This window comes from Mobula birostris, chromosome 20 (genome assembly GCF_030028105.1).
Source record: "Mobula birostris isolate sMobBir1 chromosome 20, sMobBir1.hap1, whole genome shotgun sequence".
Lineage (NCBI taxonomy): Eukaryota > Metazoa > Chordata > Chondrichthyes > Myliobatiformes > Myliobatidae > Mobula > Mobula birostris.
In genome coordinates this window covers 62260654-62279182 of record NC_092389.1, presented here as the reverse complement: position 1 = coordinate 62279182, position 18529 = coordinate 62260654, and the positions used below count along the sequence as shown (strand labels likewise).

The following is an 18529-nucleotide window of genomic DNA, read 5'->3' as shown; positions in this document are numbered from 1 at the left end:
GGGACAAGGTTTGAGGATTCAGGGTATTTATAAACCTTTGAAATTTGCATAACCTAGCCTATCCTACCGATGATCATGGACAAGCCATAGCCCTAACAAGCTGCTGAGACCTTGGTAAAAGTTAAATGAGAGCTCAAATCTTTGCATGGTGCTCTTTTCCAGTTTTTTCACTCTAAAATTGTACAAAACATAAATAATACACTAATCTTGCTTAAAATGTTGAAAATAATGTTTCATCTTTAATTCTATGACTTTTGGAGATCAATTCAGATTCTACTCACTGAACTATTCAGAGTCGCAGAAATTTTGACCAGGGGTGCCCAGACATTTACATGCGACTGCAGATGAGGTCCTGGTGAGAGCGGACATGGAGCACTGTGCACAGGTCTGGTCTCCCTCCCCGAGTCAGCCTTCAGGATGAAGGGAATGAAGAGAAGGTTTCCCAGATTGGCTGATGGGGTGGGGGTGGTTGTGTCCTCGCAGAGATTATACAGGCTGGGACTCTCTCAAAATTAGAGAAGTAACAGGTGGTCTGACTGAGACAGACACAGGCTCACAGGACAGAGATGAGAAGAAATTTCCTCACCCAGAGTGCTGTGAATCTGTGGCATTTTCTCCACAATGTTTCTAAATTCAAAAGGCAAATTTAGGGCTACAGCGGTGACGGAAACACTGTGGAGAAGTGGCGCTGAGGTCGAAGATCAGGCATGTTTTGAACGAAGGGCAGAAAAGGCGTGAGGGGCCGAATGGCCACACCCATTCATGTTTAGCTTCTAAAGCACAGGTTTACCTTTGCACTTTTTTCACAATCGACACTTTGGGTTGAGACAGTCCTGATGAAGGACCCCGGCCTGGAATGTCGATTGTACATTTCTGTCCACAGATGCTGTCTGACCCGCTGAATTTCTCCAACATCACGTTTCTTACTCGAGATTCCAGCATCTGCAGTCTCTTGTGCCTCTCTTTTCAGAGCTTGTCCCTTTCAGTCCCGCCTCACACTGATCCAGGCTCTTCTCTCCAGCTTCATCTCTGTCCTGCTTCTTCCTTCGCCCATCACGCCTACTGGGACACAGGCCCCGACCAGCAGCTCACCACAGTCCCCTGTCCAGGGCGAAGGCTGATCGGCCCTGTGGCTTCTCCTTTCACCACAGTCGTCTTCCCAGGGAAGGTCCTTCCGATCTCAGGGATGAAGCCTGTGAGATTCAGTTGACGTTTCTGTCTCATTGGGTTTTTACGGCATGGGGTTACTCGCCCCATTCCCGACCCTCATCCTTTTGCAGCCGGGCTTGGGCAGTCCATTGCCAAGTTTTCATTTCTGTTCAGACCTGCTTAATCTGTTTCTGATCCCTCCCTGATACAGATACCACAATTCCTTCCCACAGACAGCAACATCACTTTAATTCCCTAGGACTGCAGCGCGTGTAGTGGACAATCGCGGTACTGCAGGGGATCAGCAGCTCCCCGAAAGTGAAAGCATTCTGAATCAGGAAGTGCCGCGAGTTAACATGGCTTCGAAAGGACCGGCCGAGAGCTGGACCGAAGAGGTAATTTGTCCCGTCTGTCTGGATTTCTTCACCGATCCGGTTACACTGGAGTGTGGGCACAACTTCTGTCGCTCTTGTATCACACGGTGTTGGGAAAGGGAGGAGAGAAACTCCCGCCCGGAATGTAGAGAGGTGTTTGCTGACCGCACCCTCAGGGTAAATCGGGCCTTAGCAAATCTGGCTGAAAAAGCTCGAAATCTAAACCTAAATCGGAAAGGGAAGGAAAGTAAACTTCACTGCGAGGAACATGAGGAAGAACCGAAGCTGTTTTGTGAAACGGACAAGACACTGATCTGTCTGATCTGTGCAGTTGCGCAGAAACACAGAGAGCACCGCTTCATGCCGATTAAAGAAGCTGTTAAAATCTACAAGGTAAAACTAACCTGAATTTGATTTTCACCCCATCCTCCCTTGTCCTGTCCAACTCTCCGCTCTTTGTGGGGATCTCTCTCGATGTAACTCGCTTATCCACTCGCTCCTCGCCACTGATCTACCTCCTGGCATTGACACCTGCAAGCAGGACAAGTGCTACACCCGACTCCCTCGTCACCATTCAGGGTTCAAACAGCCCCAGTTCCTCCCGTTTCTTCCATGGTCGATTGTCCTTTCATATCAGAATCCTTCTTCAGCTCTTTTCCTCTTCCACCTGTCCCCTCTCAGCTTCTCACTTCATTACCTCCCCCACATTCCCCCTCACGTCTCACCCGTCACCTGTCAGCTGGTTCTCACCCCCAAGCTTTTTATTCTGGCTTCTGCCCCATTCCTTCCCAGTGCTAATGAAGGGTCTCATCCCGAAACGTCGACTGTTTATTTCCCCTGCATAGATGCTGCCTGACTCACTGAGTTCCTCCGGCATTTTGTGCGATAATCGGGTTTGATCACCTGTTTCTTATGATCCATCTTTTTCTGTTACTTTTTCCTTCTCTCTCTGACTTCCAGGATCAGCTTAAATCTTCCTTAGACTCTCTCACAAAAAAGAAATCAGACTTCCGGGAAAAGGAGCAGCAACAGAAAGAGAAGATTTCCGGAGTTCGGGTGAGGCTTCCTGAGCGGAATTTCTGATATTAATCGATAGTTTTGCTCCCTTTAATGCGGAATAGCAGAGTATCGCAGCTCCAGTGACCTGGGTTCGATCCTGACCTCTGGTGCTGTCTGTCTGGAGTTTGCATGTTCTCCCTGTGACCACGACAGTTTCAGACACATCCCAAGGACATACTGGAAAAATGGTTAATTACAATTAACCCCGTGAAGGTGGGGGAGGGTGTATGTGAATCAGCTGGGAGTTAATGGGTCAATGAGCGGGAATAGGTTTCAGGAAAACTTGAGGGAATGGGGTTGACGGGAATGCTCTCAGAACTAGCATGGATTTCAAAGGACCGAATGGTCACCTTACTGTCATAAGCAAATACAACACAGCAATACGGTACATTGATCTTCACCTTTCATTCGACAGGAACAGTCCAACAGCATTCAGACCCACATTACATCCCAGTTTGCTGAACTGCGCCAGATTATCACTGAGAAAGAGCAGAGCGTACTCAGGAATCTCAGGATGGATGAGGCGAGGATTCTAAATCCAATGGAGAAAAATCTTCAAGAGATACAAAAGAATATTAGGATTCTTCAGGAGGAAATCTCAAAGATAAAGGAACAGATGGATCGAAAAGACAGTGTGATATTTCTCAAGGTGAGGGATTATATTTCAATTTATTTCTGTCAAAGGACACTAAATGAACAGTGGAATATTTGAAGTAAACAGTGGCCATTTCTAACAAATCAGTTGCCGCTGCTGGCGACCTCGCACAGATTGTTACACTTGTATGTTGCACCTCCCGATCACTCCAATAATCATGTTCCAAAATGTCGAAGATATGTATTCGATCCTTCAATAGCAACATACAATCTTGAAGCGATGAAACTAGCGTAATTAATCGTAAATTAAGCTGCAACGAATTGGTCAACAAAAGGTATGCCATCCATCTGTCCACAGCTCAAAACAGCCCAGAACAAAGTACTAATACCTCACCTTTTCCTTTTACCACACCCCACTCACGTGACTAGTTACCATAATAACCATGTAACTCAGAATACAATGCAGATTGAAAACAGATGTGTTACTCCTACACACAACATTTACAAACGGCAGTAAACTGTCTCACCAGACAATTGATACAACCATTCAGTGCTACTATTGTCCCAAAACTGGACTTCCACAACTTCTGTACATCACAGAACAGAATCCAATCTTCTCTGAAATGATTTACTCTGATTATAATGCAGAGCCGCTGATTGTGTCTTTGATTATCACATTAAATATTCTCTAAATCTCACATTGACACACAGTTCCAGTCACAGACTGTCAGTGTGTCTGGTGCGGTGGGTGTGAGGATCTCTCTGTCAATCACTGAGAACAAAGAATGTCACCCACACATCAGATTTATCCACTATATCCGGTTTCCGTCAGATTACAGAAACATTCACTGACTCTACATCTTCAGATAAGTTTCACACGGGATTATATCCCATTCTCCATCATAAACAGGCCATTCGGTCCATATTCTGTTATCAATTTCCCTGCTTCACAAGCCTCCTCCCACCTACTCGCCACACCCAGCGACAGTGCTCTGATCTCCACGGTCCCTCATCTGTTTCTCTAGTTTACCCATGACATTCAATCTCTGCTGTTCCGCTTCAACTACTCCTGTGCCAGGTAGTTCCACATCCTCCTCACTAATTTTCATATTGGATTCATTGTCAAATCCATCACTGATTTGAGTTCGCCCATCTCATCATTCTAACGCTTCATCCAGATGAAAATACATGACCTGTCCTGTCTTCCTTGCAAGTTTCATCCTCTCAGTAATGGCCCAGCTTTCAGAGAAATACCCTGTAATTTAACCCCTGGTTCTGCATTGTCTGTGTGTGTGAGTGACTGCAGGAGTGGGAATTTTCAACCCCTGGTTCTGTATTGTCTGTGTGTGTGAGTGACTGCAGGAGTGGGAATTTTCAACCCCTGGTTCTGCATTGTCTGTGTGTGTGTGTGAGTGACTGCAGGAGTGGGAATTTTCAACGCCTTGTAATGGTTTGGATGAAATTCAGGATGTCGAGAGTCTCAGTCTATTCAGATTTGTGTTTTATTTCTTTCAGGAGGAAGCTCGTCAGAACAGGAGGTAAGACATGCTCTTTACTGAAACCCTGTATGGATTTGTAAAATAGTGTAGAATAGCAGTTTATCACCATCAGTTTACTATTTACAGGATTAATGATGATGTCCCGGAATTGTCAGTGACAGATGAGGCCCTACCGGTGGAAAAATTTGATCACCTCTATTTGCTGAACACAATGCTGAGAGAAACACTTGATGCCATTAATCGAGGTAAAACTTACAAAGATTCATTTCTACTTGTTTGTGAGATCACAATTAAGTTCAATTTTGAGGCAAAGATTGCTGTAATATTGGGTTGAAGTGGAACTGAAGTCTATTCCACATCAACCCCACCGACTGGGGGGGGGGGGGGGCGTCACTGTCACATGGTCAGCTGGAGATGTCAGACCCCTGAACACACCAGCACAGAGCCACAATACAACCAATACACAGGACTGGCAGATGAACCACTGTGTCCCGATCCCAGGCCACTGCACTAACACACCTAGACATGAGTTTGAATCCTACCACAGGAGCTGAGAAATTAATACTGGCTTGATGATATTGCAGGGAATAAAAGTGGGCTGTGGTCACCGGGCTTGTCAGAAAAATGCACAAGTCCTTTGACTGTGAGTGCAGACTCTGATTGACGCAGGTCTTTCCCCTTCTGGATCTGCAACTCTCACTATTGTTCGAGGGAAAAGAGGGGAGCGGTAGTGATTGGGGACTCAATCGGGAACAGACAGGAGAATCAGTGGATGTGAATGGGACACCCGAATGGTATGTTGCCTCCTAGGTGCCAGAATCAGGGATGCCTCGGTTCGTGTCTGCAGCATTTTAGAGAGTGAGAGAAAACAGCTGGATATGTTGGTATATTTTGGGACCAATGACATTGGAAGTAAAAACAAAGAGGTCCTGAAAATAGAATTTGGAGAGCTTGGTAGAAAGCTCAGAAGCAGTACCTTCAGGTTTATAATTTCTGGACTGCTGCCTGTGCGACGTGCTGGTGAGGGTAGAAGCAGGATAATTTGGCAGATTAAAGCATGCCTGAGAAGCTGGTGCAGGGGGCAGGGCTTCAGGTTTTTGGATCATTGGGATCTTTTCTGGTGGAGAAATGACCTGCTCAAAAGGGATGGGTTGCACCTGGACCCGAGGGAGAACAATATTCTCACAGGGAGGTTTGATAGAGCTGTTGGGGAGGGTTTAAACTAATTTGTTGGGGGGGGGTGGTTAGGAACGAGTGAAGGGGTAGGATTGATGGTAAAAATGCAAAGATAGTGTGCAGTCAGACTGTCAGATGGGGCAGCCAGATACGAGGACAAAACTGCAGCCAGCTGGGTGAGTATCAGTGCATTAGGGATGCAGAATGAAAAAGGATAGGAAATACAGTACCCAAAGTGTTATATCTCAATGCATGGAGTGTGAGAAATAGGGTGGATGATCTTGTTGCTCGATTACAGATTGTCAGGTATGAAGTTGTGGCCATCACTGAATCATGACTGAAGGATGGTTGTAGTTGGGAGATGAATGTCCAAGGTTACACATTGTATCAGTGGTATAGGAAGGTAGGCAGAGGGGCTGATATGGTTCTCCTGGTAAATCAATAGAAAGATGTAACATAGGATTGGAAGATGTTGATTCCTTGTGGGTTGAGTTAAGGAAATTCAGAAGTGAAAATGACACTGATGACAGTCACATACAGGATCCCAACAGTAGCTGGATGTGGACCACAGATTACAACTGGAAATAGAGAAGGCCAATGAAACAGACAATGTTACAATAGTCATGGGAGAATTCAACAAGCAGGTCAATTGGGAAAATTAGATTGATAATGGATCTCAAGAGAGTGAATTTGTTGAATGCTGTGTGATAACTTTTTAGTGCAGTTTGTCGTTGAGCCAACTGGGGGAACAGCTCTACTGGATTGGGTGTTATGTATTGAACCAGAGGTGATATCTTAGGAAAAAAACCTGAGGAGGCAATGCTCACAACATGACTGAGTTCAACTTGAGATTTGATAAGGAAAAAGTAAAGTCTGACGTTGTAGTATTCCAGAGGAGTAAAAGAAATTACAGTGGTCTGAAAGAGGAGCCGGCCAAAGTAAATTGGGGAGAGATGTTGTCCAGAATGACAGCAGAGCACAAATGATATCAGATTCTGGGAAAATGAGGAAGGTGAAGGATAGATATATTCCAAAAGTAAATAAATACTCAAATGACAAAATAGTACAATTGTGGCTGATAATGCTGATGTAAATGCAAAAGAGTGGGCATACAACAAAGTGAAAATTAATAGGAAGACAGAGAATTGGGAGGCTTTTAAATACCTACTGAGAGGAACTGAAAAAAAATGATTGGGAGGGGAAAAATGAAATATGGAATTGAATTGAATTGACTTTATTACTTACATCCTTTCTATAAACGAGCAGGAAAAATCTTCCGTCTAAATGTGCAGTTTATAGTAATTTATGAAAAATAATATGTATAACATTCCAGCCAATATAACATAGAAATACAGTTGTCTCGGCACGAGTTAATCAGTTTGATGGCCTGGTGGAAGAAGCTGTCCCCGGACCCTGTTGGTTCTGGCTTTTATGCTGCGGAACCAGTTCCTGTATGGTAGCGACTGGTACAGTTTGTTGTTGGGGTGACTTGGGTCTCCAATGATCCTTCAGGCCCTTTTTACACACCTCTCTTTATAAAACAAGTAAGCAAACAATATCAAGCACACACATCAAAGTTGCTGGCGAACTCAGCAGGTCAAACAAACAAACAATATCAAATTGATTTTCAAGTATTGTGAAAAAATAAAATAGAAATGAGAGTGGATATAGGACCACTAGAAAATGAGGCTGGATATATAATAACAGGGGACAAAGAGATGATAGATGAACTAAATGAGTATTTTCATCAGTCTTCACTGTCGAAGACACTGGCACTGTGCCAGATGCTGAAGAGTGCGAGGGAAGAGAAGTGAGTGCAGTTACTGTTAGAAAGGAGAAGGTGCTCAAAAAGCTGAAAGGCCTAAAGGTACATAAGTCACCCGGACCAGATGAACTGCGCCCTAGTGTTCTGAAAGAGGTAGCGGTAGACATTGTGGAGGCATTTGAAATGATCTTTCAAAAATCATTGGACTCTGGTATGGTGCCAGAGGACTGGAAATTACAAATGTCACCCAACTCTTAGTCATGAGGAAGGCAGCAGAAATTAAGTTATAGACCAGTTAGCCTCACCTCTGTGGGTGGGAAGACATTAGTGTCAATTGTTAAGTATGAGGCTATGGAATACTTGGTGATACTGGACAAGATAGGACGCGTTGGCATATAATAAGATTGGTGGAGGGGCCGGTAGTGTTGAGAAAACAGGTAGGCTTCAAAGGACTTGGATGAGGAGACTGGGCAAGAAAGTGGCAAATGATACACAATGCTGGGAAATTCATGGTCATGCACTTTGGTAGGAGACATAATATGCAGATTATTGAAAATGGGGAGACAATTCAAAAATCTGAGATGCAGATGGATGTGGGAGTGTTTCTGCAGGGCACCCTGAAGGTTAACTTGCAGGTAGAGTCAGTTGTGAGGAAGGTAAATGCAATGTTAGCATTCAGTTCCAGGAGTTTAGTATACAGGAGCAGGGATGTGATGCTGAGGGTTTATAAGGCAATGGTGAGGCCTCACCTTGAGCATTGTGAACAGTTTTGGGCTCCTCATCTGAGAAAGGATGTGCTGACATCGTAGAGGGTTCAGAGGAGGTTCACAAGGATGATTCTGGGAATGAAAGGGTTATCAGACTTGAAACGTTTGATAGCTCTATGCCTGTACTCACTGGAATTTCACTGAAACCTTTTGAATGTTGGAAGGCCAAGACAGAGTAGATGTGGGAAGGATGTTTCCCATAGTGGGGGAGTCTGGGACAAGAGGGCACAGCCTCAAGATACAGGGGCGTCTTAATTAAAAACAGAGACGCAGAGAAATTTCTTTAGCCAAAGGGTGGTGAATTTGCAGAACTTGTTACCACAGGCAGCCGTGGAGGCCAGGTCATTGGGCATATTTAAGGCCGAGCTTGACAGGCTCTAGATTGCACACAGTTTCAGAGGTTGTGGCGAGAAGGCCGGGGAGTGGGGCTGAGGAGGAGAAGAAAAGGATCAGCCATGATTGAATGGTGGAGCAGTCACAGTGGGCCAAATGGCCAAATTCTGCTCCTATATTTTATGAGCTTATGGTTATCAGACCACAACATTGAAGCATTGTGGGAATGAGCCCGGACAACACAGCCAGCATTGACATTGTTCAGGATTTCATCTCAGGAGAAGCACAGACAGCATAACCAGACTGGCAAAACAGCCCGACACACACATACACAGGAAGGATTGGCAGATTGTAGTCAGAGACGCAGGAATGTACGTTGATATTTCCTTCAGTAACCTAGAAACTATTCTCTTCAGACACGGTAATTTATTTGCTTAAACAACTCACACATGTCACACATTGTCAGCACACACCAGACATGTGATGACACACTGTAACATAGAAATACTTCAATGTGCACAAACACACTGATATTTACCACAATCAACACACACACATACTCACACATAATATCTGAGTGTGACACATGGCCAAAGAAATAGGCCCACGTTCTGACTTAGGAATGAAATCTGCCGTCCTTACCCAGTCTGTTCTGTGCATTGAGCTGCCCTCTGACGTGATGTCACATCAACAGTTCACAGACAGACTCCAGGGTGAGATTCCTCAGGAGGATGATCTGGGAGGGTTTGACGGATATTGAACCCACGGCCCACTTCATCCATCTGCAAGACTGAGATGTCTTCCTGAGCATGTCCCATTTGTGTATGTTTGTCCCACATCCCTCTAACCATTTCATATCTATGTACCTATGTAACTTCATCTTAAAATATTTTAATTTTACCTGTTTCTACAGCATCTGACAGCAAATTCCATCTGCCCACCTCCCTCTCTGGGAGAATGTTACCCCACAGATCCCTCATAAAAAATTCCCCACTCACTTTCAATCTGAGCCCTCTGGTTCTGTACTCCTATTTCTCAGAAAAAAGACTCACTTTATCTCAGCCCATTATGAATGTATTTACCTCGATAAGGGGTCATCCCTCAACATCCTACACTACAGCTAAATAGCCCAAGCTTAACCACTCTCCGCTTTTAATCCAAGCCCCCCAGTCCTGGTAGCATCCTCCTGAATCTTCCTGTCCAGTGTAATGATGCCCTACACGGGTTGACTCTGTGGTTAAAAGGCATACGGTGCACTGGCCTTCATCAATCGTGGGATTGAGTTTAACATAGAAACATAGAAACATAGAAAATAGGTGCAAGAGTAGGCCATTCGGCCCTTCAAGCCTGCACCGCCATTTATTATGATCATAGCTGAGCATCCAACTCAGAACCCCGCCCCAGCCTTCCTTCCATACCCCCTGACCCCCGTAGCCACAAGGGCCATATCTAACTCCCTCTTAAATATAGCCAATGAACTGGCCTCAACTGTTTCCTGTGGCAGAGAATTCCACAGATTCACCACTCTCTGTGTGAAGAAGTTTTTCATAATCTCGGTCCTAAAAGGCTTCCCCTCTATCCTCAAACTGTGACCCCTCGTTCTGGACTTCCCCAACATCGGGAACAATCATCCTGCATCTCGCCTGTCCAATCCCTTTAGGATCTTATACGTTTCAATCAGATCCCCCCTCAATCTTCTAAATTCCAACGAGTACAAGCCCAGTTCATCCAGTCTTTCTTCATATGAAAGTCCTGCCATCCCAGGAATCAATCTGGTGAACCTCCTTTGTACTCCCTCTATGGCAAGGATAAGAACCGAGAGGTAATGTTGCAGCTATATAGGACCCTGGTCAGACCCCACTTGGAGTACTGTGCTCAATTCTGGTCACCTCACTACAACTACAGGAAGGACGTGGAAACCAATAGAAAGAGTGCAGAGGAGATTTACACGGATGTTGCCTGTTTTTGCTGGGGGGCGGGGACGGTATGCCTTATGAGAATAGGTAGAGTGAACTCGGCCTTTTCTCCTTGGAACGAAGGAGGATGAGAGGTGACCTGATAGAGGTGTACAAAATGATGAGAGGCATTGATCGTGTGGACAGTCAGAGGCTTTTTCCCAGGGCTGAAATGGCTAGCATGAGAGGGCATAGTTTGAAGGTGCTTGGAAGGAGATACAGAGATGTCGGAGGTATGTTTTTTTATGCAGAGAATGGTGAGTGCATGGAACGGGCTGCTGGTGGTGGTGCTGCAGGTGGAAACGACAGGGTCTTTTAAGAGACTCATGATTGGCTACATGGAGCTTATAAAAATAGAGGATCATGGGTAAGGCCTAGGTAGTTCTAAGGTAGGGACATGTTCAACACAGCTTTGTGGGCCGAAAGGCCTGTATTGTGTTCTATGTTTTCAGTGTTTCTATCTTTCACTATATTCGGGGAAGTGGAAATGCAGACAATACCCGAACTGTGGTCTATCATTGATATCATAGATCTTGCTTAAGTTCCTGTGGACAGTGTCGAATAGGCTGATGAATACAGGACTGAAGGTGTTATATTTGAATGCTCCAGTATACGGAATAAGGTAGATGATGTTGTAGCACAGGTAGAGATTGGCAGGTATAACGTTGTTGGCGTCACTGAGTTGTGGCTGAAAGGAGATGCTGGTTGAAGCCCAACATCCAAGGATACACCTTGTGTTCAAAGGACAGGCAGGTAGGCAGAGGGGATGGAGAGGGTCTGTTGTAAAAAATGAAATAAAATCCTTAGAGAGAGGTGACATAGGATGGGAAGATGTTGAGTCATTGTGGGTAGAGTTAAGAAACTGCAAGGGTAAAAAGACCCTGATGGTAATTATATACAGGCCTCTAAATAGTAGCCAGGATCGAAATGGGATACAAATTACACCAGGAGATGGAAAAAAAATGCAATGTGACAGTCGGAATGGGGGATTTCAACAAGGAGGTAGATTGGGAAAATCATGTTGGTGCTGCATCCCAAGAGAGGGAATTTGTAGAATGTCCCCAAAATAGCTTTTTAGAACCACTTCTGGTTGAGCCCAATGGGAGAAAGGCAATTCTAGAGTAGAGTTTCTATAATGATTATGATTTGGGAGACTAAGGGAAAAGAATCTTTAGGAAGCAGTGATCATAAAATGATAGAATTCATCCTGAAGTTTGAGAGGGAGATAAAGTCAGATGTATCGGTATTAGAGTGGAGCAAAGTTAGTTACAGAGGCATGAGGGAAGAGCTGACCAAAGTAGATTGGGAGGGGACGCCAGCAGGGATGATTGCAGAACAACAAAGACTGGAATTTCTGGGGGCAATTTGGATAGATAAATCCCAAAGACGGAGGAGTATTATCCACGGAGAATGAGGCAACCTTGTTTAACAAGGAAAGTCAAAGACAGCATAAAAGTGAAAGAGAGGGCATACAATAGAGCAAAAATTAGCAGGATGTTGAAGTATTGAGGAGATTTTGATAATCAACAGAAAGCAATTACAAAGCCCGAAGGAGAGAAAATGAGATATGAGGGAAAGCTTGCCTACAATACTCAAGAGGACACAAAACTCTAAAGAGTAAAAGAGAGGCAAGAGTGGATATTGGACCCCAAGAAAGTGACACTGGAGAGGAGACGTGTGACAAAATACATTGTCGAAGTACTTATTTAATATTTTGTGTCAATCCTCACTGTGGAAGATACCAGCTGTATGTCAGAAATGTGAGAGTGTCTGGGGACAGAATTGAGTGTTGTTGATGTTGCTGAGGAGAAAGTGCGTGGGAAGATTGAAGGTCTGAGGGTACCTGGACCAGATGGACTACACCCCAGTGTTCGGAAAGAGTTAGCTGAAGAGAATATGGGGACATTAGTAATGATCTTTCAGGAATCACTAGATAATTGGACATTCAAGACGAATGGAAATTGCAAAGGTCACTTCACTCTTTAAGAAGGCAGAGCAGCTGAGGAAAGAAAATTACAGGCGAGTTAGTCTGGATGTGGTGTGCTTGGAAAGATGCTGGAGTCCAGTATTAATGGAACTGCTTTTGGGGACATGGAGGCACATGATAAAATAGGGCAAAGACGGGATGCCTTCCCTGAAGGGGAAATCTTGCCCGACAAGTCTGTTTGAATTTTTCGAGGAACACAAAGCCGAGATAGACAAAGAATGATTTGGATGACAGAATTGTTGCCTTTGTGGCCAAGTTTGCAGATGATATGAAGTTAGGTGAAGGGGAAGGTAGTGGTGCAGAAGCTCAGAGTCTGGGGAAAGACAGAGACAGATTCGAAAATGGACAAAGATGTGATAGATGGATTATCGAGTAGGGAAGTCGTGCATGCAATTTGGCAGGCGGAATAAAGGCATAGACGATTTTGTAAACAGTGAGAAAATTCAAAAATCAGAGGCGCAGAAGGGACTTGGGTGTCCTTGTGCAGGATTCCCTGATGGTTAATTGCAATTTGAGTCAGTGTTAAGCTCAGCAAGCTCAACTTTAGCATTCATTTCGAGAGGATTCGAATAGGATGTCATTCTGAGTGTTTATAAGGCATTGGTCAGACCACACTCGGAGTATTCTGAGCAATTTTGGGTCCCTTATATCGGAAAAGATGTGCTGGCATTGGAAAGGGTCCAGGAGGTTCACAAGAATGATTTTGGGAATGAAAGAGTTAACATATGAGGAGTGTTTGATGGTTTTGGGCTGTACTCACGGGAGGTTAGAAGAATGGCTGATTTATATCCCTCTCAACTCTACTCTCCCGCCTCCTCCCCATAACATTTGACACCCTGACTAATCAAGAAGTTTACATATCAACTGCTGCTTTAAAAATCAAACATGAGAAAATCTGCAGATGCTGGTAATCCAAGCAACACAGGTCCTGATGAAGGGTCTTGGCCTGATCTCACTGACACCTACCCGGAGAGAGTGGATGTCGGAAGGATGTTTCCTATAGCGGCTGGGTCGAGAACACAAGGCACAGCCTCCGACGAGAGGGTGTCCATTTAGAACAGAGATGAGGAGGAATTCCTTTATCCACAGGATAGTGAATCTGCCACAGGGAATATATTTCATTGACTATATTTAAGGTGAAGCCACACACACAAAATGCTGGAGGAACTCAGCAGGCAAGGAAGCATCTATGGAAAAGAGTGAACTGTTGATGGTTCAGGCTGAAATCCTGCATCAGGACCTGTGTTGTTTAAGGGTCCCTGAAAATTCTCCCCCGTCCAAATGAGAGGCTGCGGGCGATGGGGTTGTGGGAAAGGGGACAAAGACGTCCTCATTTCCATCTTTGTCCCCCGCCAGCTTCTCGTTACGTCTACACGCACAGTTCACTTACAGGCTCTCCACCCCTCCCCCACCTGGTTCTGGTTCAATCTGACATTTATCTCTCCACTGCTGGTTCCCATTATCACCTCCTTTACTGTCTCGAACCTTCACACTCCCCCACTCCACACTTCACACTCACAAATGAATGTTAACATTGAATGAAGGGCCTGTTCCTGTGCTGTACTGTTCTATGTTCTCTGTTCCCTGTTCAGAAGAAAGAGAGGAGATCTCAGGGAAACACAAAATTCTTCTGGGGTCAACAGGCAGGATACAGGGAGGATGTTTCTCCTGTCTGAGGAGTCAAGGGTCAGAGGTCACTGTCTGTTTGGAATTCTCAGCACCCGTAGGGAGAGGGGGGTTTGGGCGTTCTTATCCATTCAGTTCACAGAGCCATCGCCGTGCAGCATAGAAATGTGCCCTTCGACCCATCACATCTCTGCTGACCTATTTACCCATCTACATTCATCCCATTGGCCAGCATTAGGTCAGTCTCCTTCTGTGCCTTGTCTATTGAAGTGTCTGTCCAAGTGTCTCTTAAACAGAGAAGACTGGAGGCCTGTAACCTGCAGAGGTCAGTGCTGGGGCCGGGGTTGTTTGTCATTCCTATTAACGATTTGGATGATAATGTCGGTGACATAGTTAGTAGGTTTGTTAATGACACTAAAATTCATGGTACAGTGGACAGGGAAGAGGGTTATCTCTGTTTACACCGGGCCCTTCATCAACTGTAGATATGGGTACAGGGAGAATGTTTTAAAATACATCCTGGCAGGGCCGTGGATAAGAAAAGATGAAAGGAATAATGGGCAAATGGGACTAGCTCACTAGAGCAAGTTGGCTAGCACAAACGAGTTGGGCCGATGGGCCTCCGTGACCTCCAGTTTAAATCTATTCACCCACCCCTTTCCCATCTTAATCCACCCCTTTCCTGCACTCGTTTCTGCTGTCTATTTCTATCCTTGAGGGAAGATGTCCACCTGAAACGTATACTGTCCATCTCTCTCCACACCTCCTGCCTGACCCGCTCGGTTCCTCCAGCATTTTGTGTCTGTTTGATCGGGAAATCTCTGCTCTCCGTCCAGCGGAAAACCCTAGGGGAGACATTAGTTGTCCGTCCGCTTTCGTTGGGTCAAACCACGGGAAAAGTTCGTGTCGGCCACCAGACCGCGCCTGAGGCCTAGCGGCCTTTCCCCCAATCCCCGGGGTCGCGCTGCCCGAGTCTCCCCCCGATCCCTGGGGCCGCGCTGCCCGAGTCTCCCCCCGTCCCGGGGACTCTCTAATTCTCTGCTTCTGCCCCAAGTCTCTGTCACCCTGGATGTGGAAACGGCGAGTCCGTATCTCGAGGTGTCTGAGGATCGGAAGAGTGTGAGATGGATCGCGACCTGGAGTGATCTCCCTGACACCGGGAAGAGATTCACAAACTGGGCTTGTGTGCTGGGATCGGAGGGATTCACATCGCGGAGACATTACTGGGAGGTGGAGGTGACGGAGAATCGGGACTGGTGTCTGGGAGTCGCCGCAGAGTCTGTGGAGAGGGAGGGATGGTTCAGACTGAGTCCGGAGACCGGATTCTGGGTGATCGGGCGGGTTGGTGACGTGTTACATCGGGATTGTGACGTGATCATCTCCCCTGAGTCCCGTCTCCCTGCCGGTCCCATCCCCGGGAGGGTGGGAGTATATCTCAGTTACCAGTCCGGGACAGTTTCATTTTACAATGCAGAGACCAAGTCCCATCTCCACACCTTCACTGGGAATAAATTCACGGGGAAACTTTATCCTCTCTTCATGACTGGGGATGAAAACCAGTGGCTGAGAATCTGCTTCGGTTCCGCTCCGGGTCTGTAATCGGGTCGGGTCCCGGGACCGGCGTCAGGAGTAAAGTCCCTGTAAATATAAATGTGCGGAGAGTGAAATAAACACGAAATGAGAATTATCGATCCGTTAATTTTAACTCGTTCACCGCGTCCGACAACGGAACAGAAACACCGCGGATTCAGCAGCGATGTCGAAAGATGTCGACCTGAAACGTAGACTGTCCATCTCTCTCCACACCTCCTGCCTGACCCGCTCGGTTCCTCCAGCATTTTGTGTCTGATCGGGAAATCTCTGCTCTCCATCCAGTGGAAAACCCTTGGGGAGACATTAGTTGTCCACCCGGTTTCGTGCGGTCAAACCACGGGAAAGGTTCGTGTCGGCCACCCGACCTCGCCTGAGACCTAGCGGCCTTTCCCCCGATCCCCGGGGTCGCGCTGCCCGAGTCTCCCCCCGATCCCTGGGGCCGCGCTGCCTGAGTCTCCCCCCGATCCCCGGGGCCGCGCTGCCCGAGTCTCCCCCCGATCCCCGGGACCGCGCTGCCCGAGTCTCCCCCCGATCCCCGGGACCGCGCTGCCCGAGTCTCCCCCCGATCCCCGGGACCGCGCTGCCCGAGTCTCCCCCCGATCCCCGGGGCCGCAGTGCCCGAGTCTCCCCCCCGCGAGCCCCGGGGCCGCGCTGCCAGAGTCTCCCCCCGATCCCCGGGGCCGCGCTGCCCGAGTCTCCCCCCCGATCCCCGGGGCCGCTCTGCCTATGTCTCCCCCCGATCCCCGGGGCCGCGCTGCCCGAGTCTCCCCCCGATCCCCGGGGCCGCGCTGCCCGAATCCCCCCCCGATCCCCGGGGCCGCGCTGCCCGAGTCTCCCCCCGATCCCCGGGGACTGTCTAATTCTCTGCTTCTCCCCCCAGTCTCTGTCACCCTGGATGTGGAAACGGCGAGTCCGCGGCTCGAGGTGTCTGAGAATCGGAAGAGTGTGAGATTGACCCGGACCCTGAGGAATCTCCCTGACACCGGGAAGAGATGCATGTACTGGGAATGTGTACTGGGATCGGAGGGATTCACATCGGGGAGACATTACTGGGAGGTGGAGGTGACGTGGAATCGGGTCTGGTATCTGGGAGTCGCCGCAGAGTCTGTGGAGAGGGAGGGAGAGGTCAGACTGAGTCCGGAGACCGGATTCTGGGTCATCTGGCGGGATGATGACGTGTTACATCGGGATTGTGACGTGTTCTTTGGTCTCCCCTCCCCTGAGTCCCGTCTCTCTGCCGGTCCCATCCCCGGGAGGGTGGGAGTTCATCTCAGTTACGTGTCCGGGACAGTTTCATTTTACAACGCGGAGACCAAGTCCCATCTCCACACCTTCACTGGGAATAAATTCACGGGGAAACTTCATCCTTTCTTCTGGCCTCGGGATGAAAACCAGTGGCTGAGAATCTGCTCCGGTTCCGCTCCAGGTCTGTAATCGGGTCGAGTCCCGGGACCGGCGTCAGGAGTAAAGTCCCTGTAAATATAAATGTGCGGAGAGTGAAATAAACACGAAATGAGAATTATCGATCCGTTAATTTTAACTCGTTCACCCCATCCGACAACGGAACAGAAACACCACGGATTCAGCAGCAGCCGCGGGGCGGCGGGTCCTGAGCTCCCCCGGGTCCTTAAGTCTATCCGCACTGAGACAGGTTAAATCGGACAAGTGGGGGCGGTGCTGACTGGGAGAGGGGGGTCAGGGTGAATCTTGGTAAGGCCATAACACACAGGAGCAGAATTAGGCCGTTCAGCCCATCGACTCCGCTCCGCCATTCCATCATGGCTGATCCTGGATCCCACTCAACCCCATACACCTGCCTTCTCACCATGTCCTTTGATGGACTGATAGATCAGGAAATGATCAACCTTCTCCTTAAATATACCCACAGACTTGGCCTCCACCGCAGTCTGTGATAGAGTATTCCACAGGGTCACTACACTCTGGCTAAAAATATTCCTCCTGACCTCTGTTCACAAGGTCTCCCCTCAATGTTGAGACTGTGTCCTCTAGTCTGGGTATCCCCACCGCATGAAACAACCTCTCCACATCCACTCTATCTAGTCCGTGCAACACTCCATAGGTTTCAATGAGACTCCCCTTTCCTTTCTGAGATATGGGACACAAAACGTTGATTAAACTCCAAGTACGGCCTAACTTGTGTCTTATAAAGGCTCAACTTTATCTCCTTGCTTAAATATTCTATTCCCCTTCAGAGAAAAGCCAGCATTGCATTTCCCTTCTTTACCACAGACTCAAAATGCGAAATAACCTTCTGGAACTCTTGCAGGAGAACTCCTAAGCCCACTGGACCTGTGAATCTTCTGTTTATTTAAATAATACTGAGCAATATTATTCCTTGGACCAAAATGCATGATCATATATTTCCCAACACTGTATTCAATCTTCCACCTTTTTAACCATTCCTCCAATTTGTCCAAGTCCTGCTGCAATCGCACTGCTTCCTCAGCACTATCTACCCCTGCACCTACCTTTGCATCATCCACAAACTTTGGCACAAAGCCATCAATTACATTATATAAATCTTTGACAAACAACGTGGCAGTCCCAACACTGACCCCTGAGGAACACCACTAGTCACTGGCAGCCAATCTGAAAAGGCCCTATTTATTCCCACTGGCTGCCTCCTGCCTG

General features: G+C 47.1%; 1 protein-coding gene across 1 annotated transcript; it reads left to right on the top strand.

The window, feature by feature from the left end:
* Positions 1-1505: 1505 nt before the first annotated feature.
* On the top strand, positions 1506-16382 carry LOC140185311 (zinc-binding protein A33-like). The gene is made up of 6 exons (XM_072238703.1): positions 1506-1916; positions 2484-2579; positions 2998-3231; positions 4692-4714; positions 4802-4920; positions 15339-16382. Exons 1-6 carry the CDS (start codon positions 1506-1508, stop codon positions 15881-15883), a joined length of 1428 nt encoding a protein of 475 aa, XP_072094804.1. The 3' UTR covers positions 15884-16382.
* The last annotated feature ends 2147 nt before the right edge of the window (positions 16383-18529 follow it).

Coding starts and splice junctions, on each gene's coding strand:
- LOC140185311 (XM_072238703.1), top strand. CDS start 1,506: ATGGCTTCGAAAGGACCGGCCGAGAGCTGGACCGAAGAGGTAATTTGT. Junction 1,917..2,483: donor AAGCTGTTAAAATCTACAAG/GTAAAACTAACC, acceptor TCTGACTTCCAG/GATCAGCTTAAATCTTCCTT. Junction 3,232..4,691: donor ACAGTGTGATATTTCTCAAG/GTGAGGGATTAT, acceptor TATTTCTTTCAG/GAGGAAGCTCGTCAGAACAG.